This window comes from Chiloscyllium punctatum, chromosome 25 (assembly GCF_047496795.1).
Source record: "Chiloscyllium punctatum isolate Juve2018m chromosome 25, sChiPun1.3, whole genome shotgun sequence".
Taxonomy (NCBI): domain Eukaryota; kingdom Metazoa; phylum Chordata; class Chondrichthyes; order Orectolobiformes; family Hemiscylliidae; genus Chiloscyllium; species Chiloscyllium punctatum.
Window position 1 is genome coordinate 60,546,770 of NC_092763.1, and position 21,331 is coordinate 60,568,100.

General features: G+C 38.7%; 1 protein-coding gene across 1 annotated transcript in view; it reads left to right on the forward strand.

Moving 5' to 3' along the window:
• LOC140495986 (short transient receptor potential channel 5-like) overlaps positions 1 to 21,331 on the forward strand; it is an 87,479-nt gene that overhangs the window by 45,169 nt on the left and 20,979 nt on the right. The window contains exons 3-7 of the mRNA XM_072595367.1: positions 2,221 to 2,742; positions 5,557 to 5,893; positions 7,953 to 8,092; positions 13,672 to 13,994; positions 20,891 to 21,086. Coding sequence (XP_072451468.1) covers positions 2,221 to 2,742; positions 5,557 to 5,893; positions 7,953 to 8,092; positions 13,672 to 13,994; positions 20,891 to 21,086 — 1,518 coding nt within the window. The remainder of the gene's footprint in view (positions 1 to 2,220; positions 2,743 to 5,556; positions 5,894 to 7,952; positions 8,093 to 13,671; positions 13,995 to 20,890; positions 21,087 to 21,331) is intronic.

A 21,331-nucleotide genomic window follows, 5' to 3' on the forward strand; every position in this document is an offset into this window, starting at 1 on the left:
GACTCTATGATACTTACACCCCCTTATCACTATTAACTTGTAAATCTTTTCTGTATTTTCTGCAGCGTGCCACAATTATTCATTTGAAATGTAGAGGCCAGAGGGAACACAGTACTCTAACTCAGAACTAACCAAGGTTTTATGTAAAGTTTAACATGATCTTCTTCCTTTTGTATTCCACTTCTCCACAGACTTGCTCTATTACATTGCTGGCATTCTTTCAGATCTTAAAAATTACTAATGTACAAATCTGTATCCCAAAAGTATTTTAAAGTCTGTATGCACCACAAATAATTCAATAATATTGCTTAAGCATATTTTCTTCTTTCAGAATCCATGGTGACTATTTTTGTTATGTGCTACTTCATTGGATGGTCTGATACCATCCTGAAGCTAATTGGTCTATAATACGATCTGCCCTTTTGAAGATAGAAAATTGTTGAAAGGTGAAAAGTGGTGAAAGATATCCAGTGGAGCATGGAAAAAGGAATGCAAAATAGCAAGAGAGAGAAAGAGAATGAATTGAAACAGAACTGAAACAGAGTGATAGCATCGACTTTAAACATACAGATAAACATACCAAATCTTTGCATTGGTAGTCTCGCATCAGAGGACTGAAATTCAGACTCTGCTGCTGCATCCCTTAGCCACGTTGGGCTCTTTATAATAAAAAAAGTATAATACTGCAGTGAACCACAATAAATTTTCTGTAGAACTAATCCAGATGATTAGTTCCCCAATCTCACCAACTTCTCCATTACTGTTATCTGGTTTCACATATGTGACAATGTGTATTGAAAGAAGGCACAGATACATACAGTATACAATTGCGATAGTTATATCATTTGCAGTTGCAGAGATTGTAAAAGCCTTGCATTAAAAGTGCAAGGCCCCTGGCACAGAACCAATGCACAATATTGTGACCAGTGAAGGAATACAGGAGATTATGTATTCAGTGTGAACTTTTGTAAGGCTGCATTTAATTGACTTTAAGTGATGATCTTAATAAATCCTGCATAAGCAAGTCATCACCTTAGAATATAAATGTTGAAATCAAGAGTCTTAACTTGCTAGTTTATGAAGACAGGATATATCTGTAAAAAAATGTTACTGTTGGAAAAAGAAAGATTTTGAATTAAACATTTGAAGAAAATGCATTCCAAGTTGTCATCTTATTTGTGTTGATTTTTGAGTGACCTTGTTAACAGGATATTAGCTGCCCGGATGTGTAGCAGGTAACTTACAGTCCTGTGCATCAACAATGTAGTTCCATTTTAAAGCACACTTACTGTCAAATATCCAAAGTGTTCATATTTCAGGTGATGGACTTCTTTTAATTCTCCTTTGAGTCTTTTACTTTCCAGAGCAAAATTTCCAATCTGCTCTTTCTGACAGTTACACCCCCTTAACCCTATTAGCTTATAAGTCTTTTCTACATTTTCTGCAGCATGTCCCAACTATTTGTTTGAAATGTAGAGACCAGAACAGCACACAGTACTCCAAATCTGAGCTAACAAAATTTAATGCAAATTTTTAACATGACTTTCCTCCTTTTGTATTCTCCTTCTCCACAAACAGGGTCTGATGATCTCAGCACAGTCTTTCAGTGGTTAACACTGTTGCCTCACAGCACCTGGGACCTGGGGTCAATTCCAGCCTTGGGGTGACAGTCTGTTTGGAGTTTGCACATTCTCCCTGTGTTTGCGAGGGTTTCTGCTGGGTGCTCTAGTTTCCTCCAACAGTCCAAAGATTTGAAAATTAAGTGGATTAACCATGCTAAAACATCCACAGTGTCTAAGGATGTGTAGGTTACGTGGATTATATATAACCAATATGGGGATAGGGTAGGGGCTTGGATGGAATGCTCTTTGGAGGGTTGGTGCAGACTTAATGGGTCAAATGGGTCCACACTGTAGATATTCTATGATATCTAGATTAACTGAGCAATAGAAGGGAGAAGGCTTTTGGAAGGTAGATATTCAATTCATTTCATTTACTCATGAGGAGCACAGGTATTCCTCTGGAACCCATAGGAATAATGTGGGTCTCTGTGGCCTCAGAACCTCAACTGTTTGAATTAATGCCCTAAACATCACCACTGGAGCCACGTACACCTTCAAAAGCTCAAATTAATCCCAGTCATGCAGTGTAATCTGCTTTTGATTTGCTTTGATATGCTGAGAAAATAGTATTGATTTTTATGTCATTTCTGCTTGGCAGGTCCCTCCTTTATTGATGGATGCCCAGTTTTCAGAATTCACTCCAGACATTACACCCATAATGCTTGCTGCACATACCAATAACTATGAGATTATTAAACTATTGGTACACGGAGGAGTCTCCATTCCTCGACCTCACCAAGTCCGGTGCAACTGCGTGGAGTGTGTTTCTAGTTCAGAAGTTGACAGTCTCCGTCACTCAAGGTCACGCCTGAATATATACCGTGCTCTTGCTAGTCCTTCGTTAATAGCTTTGTCAAGTGAAGACCCAATCCTCACAGCTTTTCAGCTAGGATGGGAACTGAAAGAACTCAGCAAAGTAGAGAATGAGTTTAAAGCTGAATATGAAGAGCTGTCACAGCAGTGCAAACTCTTTGCCAAAGATCTGCTGGATCAAGCTCGAAGTTCGAGGGAGCTGGAGATCATATTGAACCACAGAGATGACCAGAGCGATGAGTTAGATCCCCAGAAATGCCATGACCTAGCAAAACTGAAGGTAGCCATCAAGTACCATCAGAAAGAGGTAGGACTAACACATGATCATGTCTACATGTATGTCAATCTAAGTTAACCAACTCCTGTCAGAAGCAGCATTTTAAGTCATCATATAATTGGTTCTTTGCTTCGGCTTTAATTCGGCAACCTGTTCATTGGAAATAATATGATAGAGTATACAGCAACACAGGAATTCTCATCTTGGTGCTGAATTGTGCAAGGAATTCATTATCCTCCTTAGCCTGCTATATGAATATACTAATTAACCACCCCTAGTGTTGTGGACCATAAGTGAATACCAAATGTTGTCCTCAGGTAAAGAGTGATTAGACAGTTGACAATAATTGAATCATATAGACATCTTTCGGAGTTCATTTAAGAGTCAAGAGGTTTTGTTGCCTGTTTCTCAACTGAATATCCGTCAGTCGGCCATGGTGGTGGGAGAAAGGGATGCACCTATTAGTATTGGCATCATATACATTTTTCAGAATGGTCGGTAAATGGTGGGGATTGAATTGAATTGAATTTATTTATTGTCACGTGTACCAAAGCACAGTGAAAAGCTTTGTCTTGCGAGCAATACAGGCAGATCACAGAGTTAAGTAGCATAGATAAGTAAGTAATAGATAAACAGCGGCAAAAACCAAAACACAAGTATAGGCGAATGTTAAGAGTTAGTGAGTCCATTCAGTATTGTAACAACAGTGGGGTAGAAACTGTTTCAAAACCAGCTGGTGAGTGTGTTCAGGCTTCTGTACCTTCTCCCCAATGGTAGAGATTGTAGAAGAACATTGCAAGGGTGGAGTGGATCTTTGTGATAAAACTACAAATAGGTACAAGTTCGAGTCCAATACTGGCTGTAAGATACCAATGATCAATTCTAGATTGGAATGAGTGATGCATGCATCTTGAATACTCTTATTTATAATAAACCTACCAATGTAGCAAACTGTCCAGAAAATCTGTTAACTCTATTTTTGGAAAGCAGATGTACTTCCCCTGGATCTACTCAAAAAGCCTTGGCCTCTTTATGGCCAGGTGTGGCCCTTGCCTGGGATCGGTCCAGGTTCTTCAATTGCCCAGTCTTCCCAGCCAGGAAGTTCAATAAACAGCTGTTTGGCTGCAGTATTTAAATTAAACCTGGCACAGGCCTTAAGCCTGCCAGTCTTGGGCAGTTTCAACCTTCCACGAGTGATTGCATTGCCAAGTGAGTATCGTTACAATACGTCAAATTGACTTATCAACTTTTATCACAACTGTAAACATAGAACATCATAATAGATCACTGTGGCATGATCTGTACATGGAGTTTTTAATATATTAGGTATTTTGATTAGAGGTGTTGGCCCATTTTCTCAGGACACTATCAGTGTCCAGCAAGGGTCAGATGAGAGTTAAGATGTATCAAATGAAAATGGATTGGGGCTGCCAAGCTTGCCATTTAAAACTTCTAGATCACACAGAGAAGCACGACAAAGGAAAAAGGTGAGATTTAGAGTAAGATTATACAGAATGATGTAGAACAGGTGATAGCAAAGGTGCAGAGAGGTCAACTAAGGGAACCATTTAATCGCATAAAATGTTGTTCTTACAAACAAAGTCATCGCAGGCCTGAATATGAGGGATGGCTAACTGATCCCAAAAAGTTGATTTGAGACTTCATGCAGCAATGATACCCTTCTTGAATGTGGAGTATTAAATAGTGAGGTGAATGTGAAGATATATTGGATTCTGCCAAACACTGAAGCATTAATTCAGATATGTCGTGAAATATCTGATATTCACGACAGATATATCTTCACCTATTATTTCTGGTTTAGATAAAATCACAATATACGTTGAGAGGGTCCAAACATTGACTTCCACATTTGACTGCAATGTGTTGGGTTTCCTATGTGTAACCCTTTTGGGATTTTATACATTGATCATGCAGTTTGGACTGAGACTGATGTGTTTTTTTTTCCCATTTAACATTCGGATCCATGGATTGATGGAGAGGAATGCATCATCCCAATGACCTGTCAAACCATCATTCTCCTGTTTGCAGTGAACTCCAATCCTCCTGCACTTGTGTGCATTCCGCTTTGAAGGCCAGTCAGGGTACCACACATCTGCTGCAATTCAACGATTCACGTTCACTAAAAGTCCCAAGCACCCTTGACCAGCTGAGAAGAAATTGAAGGGGGCCCTGCCCTGCAATGTGCTTTGTCCACTGTTGTTCCTTTTTCTATAGGTGTGATGTGAGCAAAAGTTGAATCACCAGGTAAAAGTCCAAATATGTGCCTCACTGAGGCCACCAAAGTGTGAATGCATGATTCCTAGTCTGTGTATCTCCAGAAGGACTGTTTCTTTGAGGAACCAGCATTAATGATCGCACCAATTGCTACTGCCACAGGATGGCTTTTAACATGGAAACTATATCTGCACTGCTTTTGGATTAGTCACTAGAATAGGTTGGAATTTGCTTGGATTGAGTAGAAACCGATGGGTTGTAATAGTGTGATGGCACAGTTAATTGGAAATGCTGTAAATTGAGATATTAACACGCTATGAGTTGAGATGTTAAAACCAGTATCATGCCAATGAGTCCATTAAAAGCTAAATGACTGATCTCAGCTGTACAGCATAGCAAAGCTGTGAGCAAATCCAGTTGCTATTCTGCATGAACAGAGTAAATCGATATACCCTTGCACACTTCCTACCATGAGATTTCCAATGGCCAAATGATGTTAGCCACAGAAAGGGAGAAGGAGAAAAATGCCTCGAATTGTGAGCTGTTCAGTCGCAAAAGACAAAAAAACGAAAATTGTTCTGATTTTACATGTTGTTATTACATTCACAGTTCGTTGCTCAGCCTAACTGCCAGCAGTTACTTGCGACATTGTGGTATGATGGATTCCCAGGCTGGCGCCGCCGACACTGGGCAGTCAAACTCCTAACCTGCATCACCATTGGGTTTCTATTTCCAGTACTTTCTGTGGTTTATCTGGTGGCGCCAAAGAGCAGACTGGGACTCTTCATTAGGAACCCTTTCATTAAGTTTATCTGCCACACAGGCTCCTACCTGACATTCCTTTTCCTGCTATTGTTGGCATCTCAGCACATTGTCAAGACCGACCTTCACATGCAAGGGCCACCACCAACTATTGTCGAGTGGATGATATTACCATGGGTATTAGGTAAATAGCTTTTTGTAAACTCTTCTTCATTTATAGTAAGTTAATGCATTGTTTGATGTAATAGAATCTTAAAGCATTTCCTTCCATTGTGCATATGCCATCTCTTTGAAAGTTAAGCCAATAAGTTGCATACCTCTGATTTTTCCCCCAGGATTCAGCAAGATTTTCCTTCTTAATAATAGATTTAATCTCCTTTTGATTGTTATCATTGAATCTGCTTCCACTACTCTTTTATGTCATGGACTCCAGACAATAGCAATACACATTTTGTAGAGTACATAAACCCATCTGCCATTATTTGGTCTTGCCCTTACCTACTAAGTTGTGAAAGTGCAAGCTGATAATGGCTGAACTGCAGAATCAACTAGCTATCTTATGAAACAGATAGATTGAACGATTGCGAAATAAACAGTGGAAGGATTGAGGAGCTTAAATAACAATGAGTGGATTTTATTTTAAATCAAGCGAACAAACAGAAGGGAGGAAATGAGAGATTGGACTAAAACAGAAAGAAAAAGAACAAAAAATTTAAGATAAAAGTTTTTTCGAGATTACATGCCATTACATGGTTCTTGGATCTCATAAACAATTATCACCTGAAAGATATATGAGACATAGATGAGTTTCATCATACATGAGTCTCCACAATATGACAGATCACTTTTAGTGCCAAAGAATTGATTTTTGAAAATTATTGTATTCTGCTTATGCTCGAAATAGCCAGACTTCACTTTCTGTGGTGAATGTATCTTGTATCTATTGTGTAAATAAAGTACCTGGATGGTGTTCTGTGTATATTAATGCTGAGGGTGAAATGCTGTCTCCACAGCTAATGGTGGATTGGTGACTATAATTGGCATTGTTAATCAGACATCCATGTGTTTCTCACTTGAAGGTGTTGTACCATTTCCGCATAAATAACAGGGCATACCATTAGCTTCACCATAAATTTAACAATAAGATATACCTACAATTTGACTAGTGGAGAAAATTCTCCCCATCGCCCCCTCAAAGTTCTTTTGTCAGATATCTTAACAAAAACAGAAAATTGCTGGAGAAACCCACCAGGCCTGGCAGCTCTTGTGGAGAGAAAGCAGAGTTCACGTTTCAAGTTCAGTGACCTGTCTTCAAAATCTTAACTCTGTGTTGTCTGGTTATTGACCCTCCAACCTTAGGATAGGTTATCTCTATCTGCACTAACAAACCCTTTCAAATTAGGTTTAAAATCTCTCTTAAATATCCTTTATTAGACATTGTTTGAAGGAAAGCAATCCCAAATTCTCCAGTTTCTCCAACCAATTGAAGTTCTTCATGTTCTGTCCCATTCTAATACATTACTGTTCTATTCTTTTCAAGGACTTGACATCTCTCTAAAGCTATGGTGCTAAGAGTTGAGCACAATACTCCAGCTGAGGCCTAACCAGTGAACTACAAAGGTTTAGCAAAACGTCCTTGCTTTTGTGATAAGCCCTCTATTTATAAAGCTCAGGATCTCCTATGCTTTTTAACAACATTATCAACTTGCCTATTATCTTTAAAGATTTGTGTATGTGAACTCTCAGGACTCCTTGGTGCTGCACCCCTTTTAATTATCTCATAAAGTTTAGCTTGTCTCCCCTCATCTGTCCTTCTAAAATACTTCATTTTACATATTAATTTATCTCTGCATGTGTCTATTTCCTCTTCATGCCATGAAATATCCGTCTCGGTGTTCACTACTCTTCTAACTCTTGGTATCTTCAATAAATTTTGAAGTTATGCTTCTTATAGTCCAACCTAGGTCATAAATAAATACCACAAAAAGAATGCCTAAATAATGATTCCTTAGCATATGGTTAGATTTGAAATGATTTTTCAAAATACATTAGTGACTGACTATTTTCAGTTTATAGTCTTATCGATTGAACAGAATGAAATAAAAGTTTAAAAGTAAACTTCGGGAACAGTTTGTAAATTCTATGACAGTTAAAAATGCAGACAATATTTTGAAATGAAATGGAAAGTTGATCTGCATGAAAGTGCCAGACATGTAGTTTTAAAAAAGTCTTTTTTTTTCCAGGTTTTATATGGGCTGAAATCAAAGAAATGTGGGATGGTGGGTTTACTGAATATGTACATGACTGGTGGAACCTGATGGACTTTGCAATGAATTCCTTGTACTTAGCCACTATCACATTGAAGATTGTTGCCTATGTGAAGGTGAGTAGTCAGTACATGTTTTGTTAAAGGAATCCAAGTAAACTATAATAATAGACATAATAAATTTTGATACTGCATCTAATTTAATGTGTTTAAAAAGAGCATAACTATGAACTGTTTCTACACAAAGATGGACTGTGTCAGAGGAAAGCATCTTGATTCATATGCAGAAATTTGAGACTGTGGTGGTGCAGAGCTTAGTTTTTTACTTGAACACTCCTATTGTGATTTCTTTTGCTAATATTTGATTTTGGGGGTTACTTTGTGGTTTTCAGGACATCCTTTTTTCAGTCTGCCTAACTCCTCTGTTAGGTGGTTCTGTCACTTAGTAACAATACCTTTTGTAATTGTGTTGATATAAGGTGTTTGGACTCATACTGAAGCAGAACCAGAAGATTTTATCAATATTCCCAACAACCATCACTGCTCCATTAAAATTAATACCACAACACTACAGGAAAAATTATTTTCCTAGAAACCGCAGTGCTTAAATTTGACTCAAGACACATGCATTATTTTAACAGTATTAACTGTTGTACTTCTACACATAAAAAACCATCACCTAATACATGCCTTCCAAGGACGAGTGAAATTACAACTAGATCATTGCATGTTGTCTCTAAAGCCATTGCACCTCAAGTAATTCACAATATATAAAATTCTTTGAGATAAATACAAACCTTCATGAAATAAAACTTTTCAATACTAAATGATACAATTGACACAGTGTTCATTACAATCACATCCATATAACAGCTGTCTCCATATAACAGCTCCTGAACTCCTGCAGCTTTAATATAAAGACTCTGCACTAATTTGCAAGCAATGTATTGCCAACATTTTCCTGTTCCCAGTTAGACAAGTATTCCTTTTTTGAGAAGTTTAAAACTGTTTTATCTACTTTGCAGCTCCTGTCTCCTTTTCAGGCACCTTCAACACTTTGCAAATCTACAGTCCTTTCGCAGACATTCTCCTCCTTTTCCAGCCTGTTCTCTACTTTGCAGCTACTCTTGTCCACATTTGCAATCTCACATTGCTCCCACCTACTGCTGCTCCAGCCCCTTGGACTTATTTCTCAAAGGAACAGGAGTAGGCCCTTGAGCCCCTAGAGCCAGTTCTGCCATTCAGTGAGATCGTGGCTGATGTATGACCTGACTCCATATACATGCCTTTGGTCCATATCTCTCCATACCTTTGCTGAACAAAAACTTATCTATCTCAGATCTAAAGTTAACAACTGATCTAAGATCCACTACCATTTGTGAAAAGAGTCCAAACCCTTTGCTGTCCTTTGTGTATTGAAGTGCTTCCTATCATCTCTGCTGACTGGTTTGATCCTAATTCTCAAACTATGCCCCTAGCTCTAACACCCCCAAACAGTGGAAATATCTTTATCTAACCTGTCTTTTTGTATTAATATCTTGAACATTTCAATCAGATCACTCTTTAAACTTCTAAATTCTATAGGGAAAGCCCTCCAAGGCTAACATATCCTTACAGAGATTTGGTGCCCAGATCTACTCACAGTACTCCAGACGGAGTATAACAAGGGTTTTATATAAATGTAACGTAACTTCCACATCCTTCTACTTTAGAATTTAAAGGTCACCATTCCATGAGCTTTCTTAATTATTTTCTGCACCTATTCATGATAATTTATCGATCTATGTACCTGAAACTATGTAGAAAATACCTGATCTATCCTTTCCTTGGTCCAAAATAGATAACCTCACACTTGGTTACATTGAACTCCATCTGCCACAGTTTTGCCCATTCGCCTAGTCCATCAATATCTCTATGTAATTTTATGCTCTCATCTACATTGCCTACAATGCTGCCTGTCCTTGATTCATCAACAAATTTGGAGAAATGGGTTTTTATGCCATTATCCAAGTCATTAATAAATAATGTGAATAATTGAGGCCCCAACACAGATCCTCGTGGAACACCACTGATTACATCTGCCAATTTCAGTGCCTGCCATTTATCCCCAGTTTCTGTTGTCTGCTGTTTCCAGCTACATTAGTAGTTTTCCCTCAATTCTATGGGCCCCTACCTTAATTAACAATCTTTTGTGTTGGACTTTATCAAATCTGGAAGTCCATAAAAACAATATTTATAGACAATCCCTTGTCCACTACCTTAGTCACTTCTTCAAAAACATTTGATGAGGTTCGTCAGGCATGACTACCTCTCATGAATCCAAGTTGGCTGTCCATGATTAACTGAAAAGATTCAAGGTATTCAGTTAACCTATCCTTGAATTTAGACTCCAACAATTTCCCCACCGCCGACGATAGGTTCACTAGTTTGTAATTCCCTGGTGTTCTTCTTTTGCTTTTCTTAAAACGTGGAGTGACATATGACAATTTTCCAAACCAGAGAGATGAATCCAGTATCTAGGGAATTCTGAATGATTATAGTTAGAGGGTCTACAATGTGCTCCCCTACTTTCTTTAACACTGTTGGATGGAAACCATCAGGAACTGGGGATTTGTCACTCTTCAGGCTTCCCAATCTTCAGCCTTGCTCCCCAGCACTCATCAGGCCTTCTGTCTTGCCACACTTGAGCCACATGATCAGAATTCTTTACCCACATCCCAAAGGGAGAAAGTAGTTTTTAAATAAAAAGTAATACTTGGAAATACTTACTGGAACTCCGTTTTGAGGTACACAAGACCAGTATGCCTTAGTTACCAGTTTTATTGGCTTTTCCTTCTGAGACCCTTTACGTTTGTTACTCGTAAGTGTGGTACTTCCCTTCATATTACTGTTAGTTAGCAGAGTTTTATAATTAGCTTTGTTTGACCAATTTCAATGCATTTACAATTCTTTACATTTTGATACAAGTTAAGGCTTTCTTTTCTTCCTCATGTTCCCATCTCTGAGTTGCCATGGGCAGGGAGGACATCAGTCAACTTGCTCGGTTTCAGCTACAAGAGTAGCTTAATCCACCAGTAGGTTCGATTTTAAAAGTGACTACGTGGCAGGTTCCCACCTTACAAAATTCAGTGCTGGGAAATAGGAGGAGGAGGACTACTGCTGCCATTAAGTAGCAAAGTGCTTTGGAGTCCCATCACACCTGAATCTATTTCCACACAAAAAAGACTGTATGTTTCCCACAGGAATTCAGTCCTCCTTAGCAATGGTGAGGTTAAAAATCTGCAATTGTGAGGTGAAAATGTATTCCTTAGACTGCTTCTTATCTATCCAGATGTCAAATTGTTCTGCTGAATAAAAGCATTTCTCCTAAGAGTACGTGAGAATTGTGAAGAGAATGCATCTAAGTTTAAGCAGTTTCAGTCAAATTTCATACTATAAACCACACTCAAGTCAGTAACGAAGATTACATTTTGTTTTTGGAGTTTGTTATGGACCAGGCCAGCCCCCTCAAAATACTTTAAGAAGGTAGCCTAGATCCTAACTTTTTCTTATTTTAAAAGCAGATGTGAATAGGTGTCCAGGTGTGATGCAACTGGTAGGACCACTCGGCAAAGTAGAATTTATTTAAACATGACAGTTGAAACACAAACAAAAGAAAGCAGAATTTAAAATAACAACTATTGGAAGACTTAACCAACCTGATACAGTAACTATCACTAATTAGCTGTTCCAATACAGTAACATCGCACAAACCCACCCCTTGGCCAAAAGGTAAATTCAAACACAGATTCTTACAGGCAGGAGAGAGATCTCGGGAGGAATTCTTTAGTGAAGCTTGCAACTCCCCTGGACTCTCATATCTTGTAACTGCTACAGCTAATAAAAAACTAGCAAACATCTGAACTGGGAGAACTGGCCACTCCCCTTCCATTGTTAAACTAGACTCTTTGGCGCCTCTGCCTTTAAGACCTCTCTTCAAAAAAACCAAGGACAAAATAACCTTCTTAAAGTAACAACAATGTCACAAGTTAAATTGTGAATTTAAGAAAATAAAGGCTGAATTTTGTGCAAGATATAGAAGTCCCACTGTCAGGGCTGAGAGTCTGAAACTGTTTTTGCTGCTTGTGAGATCGTATGGCAGAGGACCTTGCCAGCAGCCAGCGAAGTGGTTGCCACTATGGCGTAGTCCAAATAAGAAATAGAGTCCATGTGCAGAAGCTGCTGGCACAGTCAGAGAGCTGGTAGCTCAACCCATCACCCTTTCTAGCTGTGTCCATTGCTGAGGCTGCAGTACCAGGAAGTGGGCACCTCAATGACCAAGCACCCTCAGAAAATGAAAGGTAGAGTTGTGGGGATGTCAGTTCCAGACGGGTAGTGACATTGCCACATGTGTGGCCATTGCTGCTGGCGTGCTTCCATTGGCTAAATGGCATTAGCTGGGGCGTTAAGATTGAAACTGACAGTGTGGATGTGAATTAGTGCGATTTGCCACCTCAGCATTCTTCTGAGGCATATATTCCCAATAGCTAGGTCAACAACCTTACCAAAACAGCATCAAGCACAGCCCAACCCTGAGTGCTTACATCTAGACTAGTAACATTTTGTTTTCAAAATTGCACCCATTCTCTGAAAGAGAGCACTGAAGTTTGGAGCGAGATTCTCTTGTCAGGATAGTATTAATCATTCGCTAAAGACTCAGGAACAGGCTTCTTTTCCCTATTCCACATCAGTGGGTTTTATTTTACGCTTTCCTTAGGTTTTTTAAAATATAATCTTTTCTCATGTTAATCAGAAGTACAGCAAGAGTTTAGCAGGCTGGGTCATATGGCTAGCTATTGGTTTTGAAGCAGTTTGATAGCTTCATTGGAAGAGCTTGCCAATAGGTGCTTAGGATCTCAATCCAGCTTCACCTGCTACCGGGTCTTCTACCAGTGGGTTTTTTGGGCAACTATGTGAGGTAGTTGGCAGTAGAAATACTGAAGTTGATCTTGAAATATATAATGAATGAGACTAGCATTTCTCCATGAATTTTTTTCCCATTAGAGGGCCAGCATTGCAGATTTGAATTGGTATATGACTTGGACAGTCTCAGCCTCTGTGCTGAAGTACCAGCATGCTGGATGGCAAAATAGGGGAGGGATTCTGCTGGGAGAACATATTGAGCAAAACTATGTTGCATAGAGTGAAGGCTCATGATCCATGGATGAACTTCCCAAGAACCTGAGAATAAGACCTTTTCAGATTTAATTTGATTTATTGTCACATGTACCTCAGTACAGTGAAATGCTTTTTTGCGAGCAGTATGGGCAGATCATAATAAGCAAGGATATACCAGTCATAGGATGTTTGGACAGTGAGGCATACAGGTTACACTGCACAGAAGGAGTGCAAAACAAGTTCAACATGAACAGGACCAATATTATGTAAAGAGCCAAACGTACTGGCCATGAGGACGTTTAACTAATTCTGGATGTAATAGTTGGCTTCTGAAATTTTTACCAGTTCATGATAAACTAAAAAGAAATGATCCATGATCTTCATATCTAGTTCAGTGAGGTCGGACAGACATCTGAGATAATTGCAAATTCTATGGGATTTGTAAGTCTCGGAATTAGGAGTATCTTATTACTCGTCAAATGCTATGTCTATGCATTCAATTCGATTTTCCAGCCCTAACCTGTTGCTTTGTTTTAAAGTACAATGGCTCACGCCCTCGTGAAGAGTGGGAGATGTGGCACCCAACATTGATTGCAGAAGCCCTGTTTGCAATAGCCAATATTTTCAGCTCCCTTCGTCTGATCTCCCTTTTCACTGCAAACTCTCACCTGGGACCACTACAAATCTCACTGGGCCGCATGCTCCTTGATATTCTCAAGTTCCTCTTCATTTATTGCCTGGTGCTGCTTGCATTTGCAAATGGACTGAATCAACTGTATTTTTACTATGAGACCAGCGCTTCTGAAGAGCCCAATCATTGCAAAGGAATACGGTGTGAGAAGCAAAACAATGCATTTTCAACGTAAGTCCGCTTATTAAGTATTATAATGAGCAAAGCTAAACCACTGAATAATCTTTAAACTATTTCAAAGTTGTCTAATGGTATTTTTATACCTTTTTTTCCTGTCTTTTTGGTTACAAAACTTGTGGAACATCTTTGCTTGAACTAAGAAAAGTCCTGTAGCACTGCTCACAGGTCCTTTGGGTGTTAAATGTGTCTTTTGATGTTTAGCATGAATCTTATTGCATCCCAAATCCGAGCAATTCACCTTGTACTGTAAAACATTAACTGAAGAAGAAATATATTCAGAGCTGATACTAGATGAAGTAAAACAGGAAGGTTTATATTTATAACTTTGCTTACTCAACAGTTTGTGAGAAAAAGAACAAGCTTACAGTAAAATAACAGCAACCACTTCCAATTTGTTGCATTATAATATATCTTTGTTTGATGCTCTACCCAAGGTCAATTGTACTTTTATTAAATCATTCACTAAGTTGGGGCATGCTGTCAGGACAAGCATTTACAGTCCATCCATAATTATCTTGGGGATGTAGTGGTGAGTTGCCTTAAGATTTGCTACACTATTCCAGAGGGCAGTTAAGGGTCAACCCCACTCATGTATCAGCTAGACCAAACAAGGGCAACAGGTCTCTTTCCCAAACAAGGACCTTTGTGGTTCCATAGCTAACAACACTTTACTCCAGATTTAATTAATTAAATTCAATTCACAACCTGCGAGGAGGGAATGAGAACTCACATCACCAGATTTGTAATCTCAGCCTCAGAATTGCTAGGATAACCATGATGTTATTGCAGATCTTCCAGAAAAACAAACTCCTACGTTCTCCATGTTTATACGATTACAAAAGTAAGCTTTTCTCTCTGTTACATCTCAAAGTAGATTTGAGGCTCTTACGGAAGCAGTTATTAGTCAACCATAGTCCAAAGAGATTTCTGCCATGATGAGTTTTCAGTGACCCGTACTTCAAAATAATGTCACTTCTAATGGTTTGATACCCTTTGATTGATGGGTCTTCAGTCACAATGTCCTGAGTCAGCATGGAAGTGTCTTGTAATGTCTTCATTTATCATGCTAGAAAAAATCTCATCCTAAATGATACCAAAACTTCATTTTTTTTTCAATGGACAAATTTGCATAAAATGTTGCAGTTACTTTTTAACTTTTGATTTCTTTTTCTGAAATCTGTGCACTAAGGAGTAGATTCCTGTGGGATTTATTGCTATAACATTCATAGAAACCTGACAACAGGGAAGAAGTTACAATTCCAGTGATATCTCTCAAACTCACAGACAATTGGCATCTAGGAACTGTAATTCCCCACTCTTTTCATATCTGCTTTTCATGTAGGATGAGTTGTTATGATGCATTGAGCACTGCAGGAACATAGTGACAAAAAGAACTCTCACTATTCAGAATTTTCCCACACAGATAAGAATCCTCAACTCACAAGGGACAAGTACAATACCAAATAAAATCCTTAGATTGCTAACATTACTGACAGGCATAAATGAGGGAAATCTCAAACATAATGACCAATGTCATGGGAATATCTTTTTTCAAATTGTTTATTTTCTTATGTGTTACATTATAACTTATATTTGTGATTAATACATTCGTGTGAAGAAGAAAATGGCATATGAATACATTGTAAGAAAATTATTTGACTAGTATACTACATTCAAGTCTCAAGGTTTTGAGAATTTGAAGTGATTTTTTAAAGTTGATTTTGAAGTGGTTGCACATTCCTCATTGATGTTTTCAATTTATTCCCAATTAGTTATTTAGTTTTGAGATTATCAACAGGCAAGTGGATGCTTGAGCTACTCAGGATTTGGAGATGCCGGTGTTGGACTGGGGTGCACAAAGTTAAAAATCACATAACACCAGGTTGGAATTGGAAGCACTAGCTTTAGGAGCACTGCTCCTTCATCAGGTCCTTCATTACAACCATCTGATGAAGGAGCAGCGCTCTGAAAGCTAGTGCTTCCAATTAAACCTGTTGGACTATAACCTGGTGTTGTGTGATTTTTAACTTTAAACTACTCAGGGATTAGTATAACTTTGAAGTGTGACATTTGCTGATGTCATACTTTTAGGTTAAAAGACTTGACAGTAAACAAAAGTCTTCTAATTTAAAAATGAGGAACGAGATCAGACATATCTGGAAGGTCACTTTTTCTCATCTGACTGTGTCACTTCCTCCCTTCAAGCTTGTCACATTTGCTGAGCTTTGGTTTCAGTTATTAGCAGCCATTTTATTCACTGAGCCTGGAGATAGTCAGTTTCTTATTAAACAGGGCATCTGACTGCACTACCAAATTTCATATATATTCCAACAAGGCTTGCCACTGGACAATTTTATTCCCCTATCTAACAACATTGTAATTTCTACCATAGTCTGGTTGCATTTAACTGACCTAGCACAAAGTAATACCATAGATATTTCTGTTCTATCATGCACAGCTATCCACCGGATAAACTTAGATTCATAGAATCATAGGCATATACAGCATGGAAACACACCCTTCAGTCCAACTTGTCCATGTCAAACAGATATTCTAATAAATCTAGTCCCATTTGCCAGCATTTGGCCCATATCCCTCTGAACCCTTTCTAATTACATACCCATCCAAACTCCTTTTAAATGTTGTAATTGTACCAGCCTCCACCACTTCCTCTGGCAGCTCATTCCATCCATGCATCACCCTCTGTGTGAAAAGATTGCCCCTTAGGTCCCTTTCAATCTTTCCCCTCTCACCTTAAACCTATACCATCTAGTTTTAGACTTCCCCATCCCAGGGCAATGACCTTGTCCTTTTACCCTACTCATGTCTCTCATGATTTTATAAACCTCTATAAGGTCACCCCACAGTCTCCAACGCTGCACGGAAAATAGCCAAGTTTCACAACATCCTTCCTATAGCTGGGAGACCAGAATTTTATGCAGTATTGCAATAGTGGACTAACCAATGGTCTGTACAGCCGTAGTATAACCTCCCAACTCGTATACTCAATGCAAGCATACCAAATGCCTTCTTCACTATCCTATCTACCTGTGACACTACTTTCAAGGAACTATGAACTTACACTCCAAGGTCTCTTTGTTCAGCAACACTCCCCAGGACCTTACTATTAAGTGTATAAGTCCTGCCCTAATTTGCCCTTCCAAAATGCAGCACCTCACATTTATCTAAACTTGCTGAATCATTGGAAGTTATTTCATTGTATGGTGGCACACTACTATTAAACCCATATGGAAGAGGATTTCTTTTCATCCAAAGATGTGCAGGTTAGGTGAATTGGCCATGCTAAATTGTCCATAGGGTTCGGGGATGTGTAGGTTAGGTGCATTAGTTGGGGTAAGTATAGGGTAGGAGAATGGGTCAGGGTGGGTTACTCTTCAGAGGGTCGGTGTGGATTTGTTGGGCCGAAGGGCCTGTCTTCATACCGTAGGGAATCAAAGTCCAATTAAGTTGCGCCTTGAAATTGCAAGAAAGTCTTTAGGCCAGCCTCAAATTTGATTAGTCACGCTAGATTCCTTCTGGATTCACTGCTCCACCCCAGAGAAATCACAAAGCCAGGTTGTATTTAAATGAGCAAAAACAGAAATTGCTGGAGAAACTCAGCAGGTCTGGCAGCATCTGTAGAGAGGAAGCATCCACAGATGGTGCCAGACCTGCTGGATTTCTCCAACAATTTCTGTTTTTGTTTGTTTTAGATCTCCAGTATCCACAGTTCTTTGTTTTATCCCATTGAAATAAATTGACACTTCAAAAGGAGCAGAGTTCCATACATTAACATTTAGGCAGGTCCCTATTGCGTATTACCTGCCTAAAGCCTAATCAGAGATCCCAATGGAAAACATAGAGCATTAAAAAAATAAGTATTGAAATATTGACCTCAGATATTTGTTTCTATATTGTTTTGAGGAGTATGTAAAATCATGGGAATATATTGATCTCACTTTTTGATCTATTTTAGGGAGAATATCTAAATCTTTCTCCTGTAACAATGCTGTGATAGTATTTTTGTCACTTCCCATCTATCACTAAGGTTAAAGTTTCTGCTTCAGCTAGAGTGTAAAAATAAACAATCACAATCTGGGCATGTTGAAGTGAATAATTAACATAGCAGTGACAAGACTGAACAATTTGACAGTAGTTAACTGGAATGATAAGGGTTTGCATTTTCTGCTGCTGTGAATCCAGATGCGTGGAGTTGTCATGTCAGGATTTATAGAATACAATAAGAAATATAATTATAATCATCAACCCACTGTGAAATTTCACTGGGAGCACAACTGTAGTCTAATGAGAAATTTAAATGACTGAAAAATGCAGATTTTGGTCAATGATTTCTGCTGTGTTTAAGTTGAATTTTTGAATATAAGTTTAGATGCGGATGACAGATTTGCAATTTTTATTGCACTCTATGCAAGTTCTTGGTTCAAGCAAAATGTTGTTTTTGACAAAGCAGCTGTGCAATCATTAGAATTCAGCTGTCAAGGCTTCTTGACTAAATGAACATTCGGTTGGAGGAAATTTTACTGCCACTGAAATTTTTTTGTTTCTTTACATGATTACACAATAATTAACAATTCATGGCTAAAATTTGAAACTATAAGCTGGCAGAATCAGAGGTGATGAATGAGATTAAGAATAAGTTACCATTTTAAAAGCATTTCCTGAGTAATGTTCTACTTGAGAGCAAGTTTCAGCGATTTTTACCAGCCCGACATTTTTGACTGATGGAGAAACACAGAACTTGCTGAAATTGAGTTAAAAATCACACAACACCAGGTTATAGTCCAACAGGTTTATTTGGAAGCACTAGCTTTCAGAGCGCTGCTCCTTCATCAGGTGGTTGTGGAGTATAAGATCATAGGACACAGAATTTTTAGCAAAACTTTAGTGAAGTTAGGCAACTTGCTGTAAACTTTTGATATAACTTCTGTATCCGACGATCTTATATTCTACAACCACCTGATGAAGAAGCAGCGCTCTGAAAGCTAGTACTTCCAAATAAACCTGTTGGACTATAACCTGGTGTTGAGTGATTTTTATTTAGGCAATGTCCAAGTTATGCATGTATGTCAACACAATACAGAAAAATACAGCCTTGTAATAACTTTTAGCAAATAAAGTGATAACCATCTTTATGGATACTGTCATAGAGAGTTGTAATAGTCCTCAGGAATGACCTGATTTCTCAAGTATTTCATATGAAGATATCACAACTCTGATCTTGTGCTGATCGTACTGAATCACAATGTTACACTTTTAGTTTTTGCAATTACTTTCTATATTATTCAATTGGAAATGGAATCTGAAAATGCATTGATGTAAGAGGTAAATCTATTTTGAATTTTTTCCACTGTGACAATGCTGCACCTTTAACAAGGTTATGTAGTACTTGGTTTTTTTTAAGAGGTCATAAAAGATACAGACTCCAAAAGGTCTGGGTTTGGATGGGTTTTAGGGCCAATTTGATTAGAGCTAACTGATGCTGCTTCAAGCAAAAGGCTTTAAAGTTTTAACAAAACACTTCTTAAAAAAAAGCACTACTGCTGCACAGCGCCAGCAACCTGGGTTCGATTCCAGCCTCAGCTAACTGTCAGAGTGGAGTTTGCACATTCTCCTTGTGTCTGCATGAGTTTCCTCTAGGTGCTCAGGTTTCCTCCCATAATCCAAAGATTTGCAGATTAAGTGAATTGGCCAAGCTAAATTGCCCATAGTGTTTAGGGATGTATAGGTTAGGTGCATTTGTCAGGTGTAAACCTAGGGTAATAGGGTAGGTTATTCTTAAGAGGGTCGGTGTGGACTTGTTGGGCCGAATGGCCTCTTTCCACACTATAGGGATTCTTCTTCTATAAACTTGCACAACGAAAAGGAAGTGGCCAGTTATCCCAGATCAGTTTTTTTCTTGTTTGGTTTGTTTTTTAACTGTAGTGTTTAGAAACTGCTGGACCCCAAAGAAGCATGTCCATGCTGATACTCTCTCTCTGAAATCTCTCCTGTCAGAGATTTGTGACATTGTTTGTGGGCATTGTTGCAAGTGTTGCAACAGCATCATTAAGTTGGGATGATCTGTTGGGTTTTCAGATAGTTAAGTTATTTTGTATTCTGTTCTATTTTGTTTGTGATTCATTTGGTAATCTTGTAAATAAATTCTGTTTTGTTTAAAACTATGTGGTTTGACCAATTGCATCCCTCCTGATTACATCTGCTTAAAACAACTAGCAAAGTTAGGGTCTGGGCTACTTTCTTAATATGTTTTGAGGGGGTCTGGCCTGGGCCATATCACACACCCAATATCAGTATCTAACACAGTTCATCAGTCAGATTAGATTCCCTACAGTGCGGAAACAGGCCCTTCGGCCCAACCATTCCACACCAACCCTCCAAAGAGTAACCCACCCAGGCCCATTTCCCTCTGACTAATACACCTAGCACTATGGGAAATCTAGCATGGCCAATTTACCTGGCCTGCACATCTTTGGACTGTGGGAGGAAACCGGAGCACCCAGAGGAAACCCACGTAGACGCAGGGAGAATGTGCAAACTCCACATGGACAGTCATCCAAGGCTGAAATTGAACCTGGCACCCTGGTGCTATGAGGCAGCAGTGCTAACCACTGAGCCACCGTGCTGCCCCATGGTTAGGTCAATGATCTAACCAAACAGTGTGCCTTAACATCACATGGTTTTCCAAAAATAACAGTGAAATTTGAAAAATGCTTTGGCATTTTGATATTGGCAGTGAATCACAGATGAGAAGTCACTTCTGAATGTTATCCATTAGACCACTTACCAGGAGTTCATTCTTAGATTCAACTGAAGCTGCACATATTGTGAAAAATTATAACATTGTCACATTTCTGTCTCTTCTGCAGATTATTTGAGACACTGCAATCCTTATTCTGGTCAGTATTTGGTCTGTTGAATTTGTACGTCACTAATGTAAAAGCTCGGCATGAGTTCACGGAATTTGTTGGAGCCACCATGTTTGGAACCTACAATGTCATCTCCTTGGTTGTCTTGCTTAATATGCTGATTGCCATGATGAATAATTCTTACCAGCTCATTGCAGTAAGTTAACTATAATGACTCTTCGTAATGTTATAATTAGCCAAAACAGTTACAGAATAGAGATGGCTTCGCTGATATTCTGTGCTACTGAATGTGAGAGAAAAATAATGCATCTCCATGAACAATCACTGTTTGCAGGCAGTTAAAAATCACACAACACCAGGTTATAGTCCAACAGGTTTAATTGGAAGCACACTAGCTTTTGGAGCGTCGCTCCTTCATCAGGTGGACTACCACCTGATGAA